Below are 5,341 nucleotides of genomic sequence, written 5' to 3'. Positions count from 1 at the left end.
GGCATCTAGAAAGGGGGCGGTAGAAACAGCAAAGCAGGCGCAGAGACCCCTACCCGCCTCATCCCGCCCAGAACACTTCTAGGTTTGCATCCTAAGATATTTTCCCCCAATGTCAACAGCTAGAATGCAATCAAGTGTCCCCAGAACCAATTTGTGTACTAGAATTCAAATAAATGAAAACAAACATTTCAAAGGGTCAGCCTAGTTTGGGGCCTTCCACGGGGACTGTGCGAAAGATAAAGGCAGAGAGCTCTAGTTGCAAGTGTGTGTGATTAACACAGATACGCTTCCGACTGAGAAATTTTTTTATTCTAAATATTTGTTCAAATATTACCAGACAATTTGAAATCAATAAACTGTGTCGAGTGGCGAGGGCTGCAGCTGTTGAGAAATGAGTAACGGGTGTCGTGCCTCGCCACAGGGCCGCCTGACTCTACCCATGAAGGACAATTTGCGATCTTAATCCTTTACATCAACTACAAACACCAGCCACGGTTACAACTGTTCAAAACTACTCTCTCAACTAGTTCAGACCAAGCGGACTAAAGAGGTGAAATGTGGCCCCCGCGGCCTGGGAGCGCGTTCCTAAGCTCGGCTGGAGAATTCTACAAATATACACATAAATACATTAAGACGAGGATAAATAATCAGGGAAACGAAATGACTCGCTTCAAATAATAAATACAGATCGTTGAGTCCGATGCAATCCTTACGGGACGGGAAGGAGCATATAAATTAAGGTCTCCGCAACTAAGCTAGACGCGGGCCAGACCCGGGACTCTCCGGGCTCAGGTCCCTCTGCAGGGCGCGCCGCCGATGGATTCAGACTTACCTTCGGGACACCATTACCAGACTAGAGTCCCTCGGTCTGCAGTATATGGCTCTGTCAGGCTTACAGAGGAGAATCCTTGCGGCTGATTTATGGCGAGTCGCCCAAAGGAGGGCGCGCCGAGAGGGAAGGCCCAGTCGCCTGCGCCTCGGCCGCTGTTGGCCCGAGACCCGGGAGGCAGCGACCAGGCCAGAGCGAGGGAGGGGGGTCACCGAGCTGTCCCGCGGGCCCCGCCCGCCACCCCCACCACCCGAGCGAAAGAGGTAATTGCACCGAGAGTTCGGGCCGGTGGCGGCCGCTACAGATGCGTCAGTTTGGGGGCCTCGGGCAGGCGTCCCTGAGACGAGTGGTGGGCCGAGAGATCTGTGTAGGTGGGATGGGGGTCGCACGGTCCGTGGTGGTGGTTGCCCGGAATCTGCGCGGCGCAACTGTAGTCCACGCTGGCCGAAGACGGGTGCGAGAGGTGGCCCAGGTTGAAGACGGGCCCGGACGCGGGCGCCATGGAGTCGACGAAGTTGCCGCCCACGTACACCGGGCTGCCCTGCAGGTTGGCGCTGGCGAAGCCGCCGCCGTTGCTCGCCATGGGGTGAGGCTCGAACTCGGGCGCCGCGTAGCGCTTCTGCTGCGGCAGGCAGCTGCTGAGCGGCGCCGTGTAGGCGGCCAGGCCGTACATGTTGGGCTGAGATTTGGCGAAGGCGGGCGGCGAGGGCGCGTCGTAGGCCAGGCCCGGCACGGGCGGCAGCTGGCCTGAGTAGGCCACGTGGCCCGCGGCTCCGCCGAGCGGAGGGCTGCGCTCCGGGGACTGGCCCGCCGGCGAGTGCAGGATGCCCTTGGCCTTCTGGTCCTTCTTGTACTTCATGCGCCGGTTCTGGAACCAGATCTTGATCTGGCGCTCGGTGAGATTCAGCAGGTTGGCCATCTCCACGCGACGTGGCCGGCACAAGTAGCGGTTGAAGTGGAATTCCTTCTCCAACTCCACCAGCTGTGCACTCGTGTACGCCGTGCGTACCCGCTTGGACGCTGGGCCCGGCGGGCTCTTGTCCTCGCAGCTCTCTCCTGGGCAGGGAAGGAGAGAGAGGGGACGCTGAGCGGGAGAGGTGGGGACCCCCGAGTAGGGTGCTTCCCTGGTTCCCTCCTCTTCCTCTACCCCTTCTCCCATCTTAATCCTGGCTGGAGCTGGGGAGGGGCGTCTGAGAGGTGAGGTTCCAAGGGGGAACTCACCCGCCCCAAGCCTACCTATCAGTTGCACCTGAAACCCCCATCTGCCTTCTGAGGTCCGATTCATTCTGCCCGCCCCCTCCCTTCCAGCCTAGTCCATCATCCCGTCCCAAAGGCCGTGGAGGAGTTTAATGAGAGACTAGTAGCAGCTGGTAAGGCTTCCCCTCTGTCAAAGAAGGGCCAGATTTCTTTGAACACTCCTCGGAGCCTCTGCTGGGGGGGGGGGGAGGGACGCTGGGGGCGGGGAGGGGAAGGCAGCCCCAGCCTGCCTTACTGAGAGGCTGGCTCCTGGGCAAAGCATCCCATGAAACATGGAAAGAGGGTGGAGATCTTGGCACCTCACTCTCACTCCGGTCCATCTGCACCCAAGGGTTCTGCACCCAAACACAGGGAGCTGATAAACCATAAAAATACAGCCCAGGAGTTTCGGGGGATCCAAGGCCACAGGCTCATTTTGAGTACTGCAGTGCTAGGAGCAGCAGCCTCAACACTGGTTTCTACCACCCCTGCCACCTCTCAGCAGCTTGTCCACTCCCTCCCTGGGAAGACAAATGGATTTCTCCTGGGAGGGAGGGCCTGGGCCTGCAGCTGGGAAGGAGGGGCAGGAGGAGAAGGAGCTTACAGGCTGGGAGAGAAAGCTGATAACATGTTAGCTACATCCCAGGCCTCAAACTAGCCCTGGACCTGGAAGCAAGTTCATCTACTTGAAGATAAACCGCATCAGAGAACACAAGGCCAGAAAATTTCAGGAACCAAGCAGGCTGAGCAGAGAGAAGAGCAGGCCTCAGAGCTCTTGGTCTTGCTCATTTTCCATACACCAGGAGTGGACCTAGGGAAGATCTCAACTCTAGGGTCTTCTTTTCCAGAGAGAGAAACCCAAGGCTGCTCCTGTTTCAGAGCACATCCTCTTCCCCTAGGATATGCCCTTCCCCATCATGGATTGGCTGGGATGGCGAGATTGGGCTGGGGTGGGCCAAGTAGAGTCCCATGGTTATGCCTTGCAGGCCCTTTTGTAGTTTTGTGATCTTGGGCAAGTCACTTATCTCTGACAGTTTCCTTATCTTTAAAATACAGGATGTTATCATATACCTACATGAAAGGATTCTTTGGAAAATTAAATTATATAATGCTCTTAAAGCACTTAGCATGGTTCTTAACATAGCACTCCCTAGATTTTAGTTCTTATTAATTTAAGAGAGAAGAATTCATGTGATATGGGCTATGTAACCACCCGGGCTTGGGGATTGTAACACCTGTCTTCAAGTTTTGAAGAGCTATTGAATGGAAGAAGGACCTGAGTTATGACCAGCAGCCCAGGAAAGCAGATATTAGATCAGTATAAGGAAGAGCTGTCTGTTAATAACTATGAGACTTGTCCAGCAATGGCACCAGCAGGCTGGAATGGAAGTGAGCACACTGTCACTGTAAGGGTATGACCCCAATCAAGGACATTTCTGCATGATTTAGACATATGGCTTCCAAAGTTGCACTTCCAGCCCTGAGTCTCCTGATTTCTGGGTGAGCTAGCTTCTTGGGGTCAGTCTGAGGGACTCAGCCCAGGAGTGAGCCCCTTCAGAGAGCTACCTGCAGTGGCACAGCTGTTCTTCTGCTTGGAGTTCTGTCGGGACTCTTTCATCCAAGGAAAGATCTGCTTGCTGATGGTGGCTGAGGAGCCAGAAGCATTGGGCCCACCCTTGGCCTTCTTGGCAGGCACTCCACCTCCTGGATTGGTGGGTGACGATGGGGGCAGGGTGGGTGGTGGAGGAGGGGGTTGTGGTGGCTGCTGCTCTGAGTTCAGACCAGGAGGCTGGCTTCCACCACCACCACCCTGGCTGTTCCCAGTACCAGGCCGCATGCAGCTGCCATTGAGTTCAGCCCCCTTGTGGGCTGGGGCTCTCAGAGGTGCAGAGCTCTGGATGGAGCAGGCAGAGCCCGGGTAATCAGTGTCCAGGGAGTTGGCAGCAGCAGGAGGTGGATAAGGCTGATGGGGGGCACTATAGCCATAAGTGTCAGTGGCTTTACTGTAGCCATAGCCTCCAAAGAGTCCTGGGTTTTCATAGTAAGCAGCCTTCTGCATCGTGCACTCAGGAAGCTCCGGGGCCTGCTGACCCTGCTCAAATAACATTGACCACCACTGTCTCCTTCACCACCACCTCCAATGTCTGCCAAATCCTGAGAGAGCTGGGGCAGCCCCAGGCTCCAGGTGACCTGTGGAAAAAAAAAGCGAGAGGCCCCAGAGGGACTGTCACTGGCAAGACTGGTCAATGTAGAAGGACTAGCCCAGACACCACTTCCCATCCACTTCTTAGTGGGAGGATCTGGGATTTTGTGAAGTTCGACTTATTTGAACCCTTGGAGAAGTCAGAAGGAATTTCTCATAAATATACCAAAAGACCATTCCTTCTCTTTAGCGCAACTCCATCCAATGGCAGGGGCTTCCCCCCCCCCCCCCCCGCCCCAGGTATAATTTTCTTTCTCCAGGATTGTCAATTTACCCTTTGAAACTACGCAGAAAAGCACTTATGGTCTCATACATTTTAATGGCTGATTCTCCCACTAGATGCTGAGCTCCTCGAAGGCAGGGACTATGTCTTATTCACCTATATATTCCTAATATCCAGCCCAATGCCAAGCACGTAGTAAGTGCAATAAATGCTTGGTGAATGAGTGAATGAATGAGTGGATCAATCACTGAACCAGTGGGTCACCCCAAAGTTTCAATGGGTAAAAGAAAGCCCTATAACACACGCAGAACAGCCAGAGCTCTCAAAACAAGTATCTCCCCCACCTGGTTTCAAAATCACAGCATCTTTCATGGAGACCCAGATTGTCCACTTTCTGGTGACAAGGTGAGCTCTATGGGTCAACACTGTGAAATCTTCTAGGAGATAAAAACCAAGAAGAGGACTTAAAGACTCCCAGACTTATTTTGAGGCTAGAAAATGTTTCTTTTTCATCTACATTTTTCTAGACTCTTTTGTCCTCCACTACTTTTAAATGGATACCAGTGGAAATGGGTGAAAAGATGTAGAGTTTGAAATTCATGGAGCATGGGTGAATGGAAAGTGCTTTATAACTTTGTCATTTTTATCCTGAATCTATTGTATAAATATTATTATTGACCTCTGCTCTGGATCATCCATTCCGCCCCACCTCCCACTCAACCCACAACCAATGAGAGAACCTCTCATGGCATGATGAATGGACCCAGAATTAGAAGAGAGAGAGAAAAAAAAAAAAGCTAAGAAAAATTCTACCCCTTTTGTGTCCTCTGACTCTTGATGGAGGTTTCCC

The 5,341-nt window shown here is 53.3% G+C and overlaps 1 protein-coding gene across 1 annotated transcript; it reads right to left on the bottom strand.

Moving 5' to 3' along the window:
- Window positions 1-287: 287 nt before the first annotated feature.
- Window positions 288-4,172, bottom strand: HOXD3 (homeobox D3). The gene is made up of 2 exons (XM_008533051.2): window positions 3,632-4,172; window positions 288-1,885 (listed from the first exon to the last, which is right to left on the bottom strand). Exons 1-2 carry the CDS (start codon window positions 4,170-4,172, stop codon window positions 1,128-1,130), a joined length of 1,299 nt encoding a protein of 432 aa, XP_008531273.1. The 3' UTR covers window positions 288-1,127.
- Window positions 4,173-5,341: the final 1,169 nt, after the last annotated feature.

Source organism: Equus przewalskii, chromosome 17 (assembly GCF_037783145.1).
Source record: "Equus przewalskii isolate Varuska chromosome 17, EquPr2, whole genome shotgun sequence".
NCBI lineage: Eukaryota > Metazoa > Chordata > Mammalia > Perissodactyla > Equidae > Equus > Equus przewalskii.
Note: the sequence above shows the minus strand (reverse complement) of the source record. Positions and strands in the feature narration are given on the sequence as shown.

What these genes read in the sequence shown, in the direction of transcription:
- HOXD3 (XM_008533051.2), bottom strand. Translation starts at nt 4,172, where the DNA reads ATGTTATTTGAGCAGGGTCAGCAGGCCCCGGAGCTTCCTGAGTGCACG. An exon ending in GAACAGCTGTGCCACTGCAG is followed by an intron (nt 1,886 to 3,631) that starts GTAGCTCTCTGA and finishes TTCCCTGCCCAG; the next exon opens with GAGAGAGCTGCGAGGACAAG.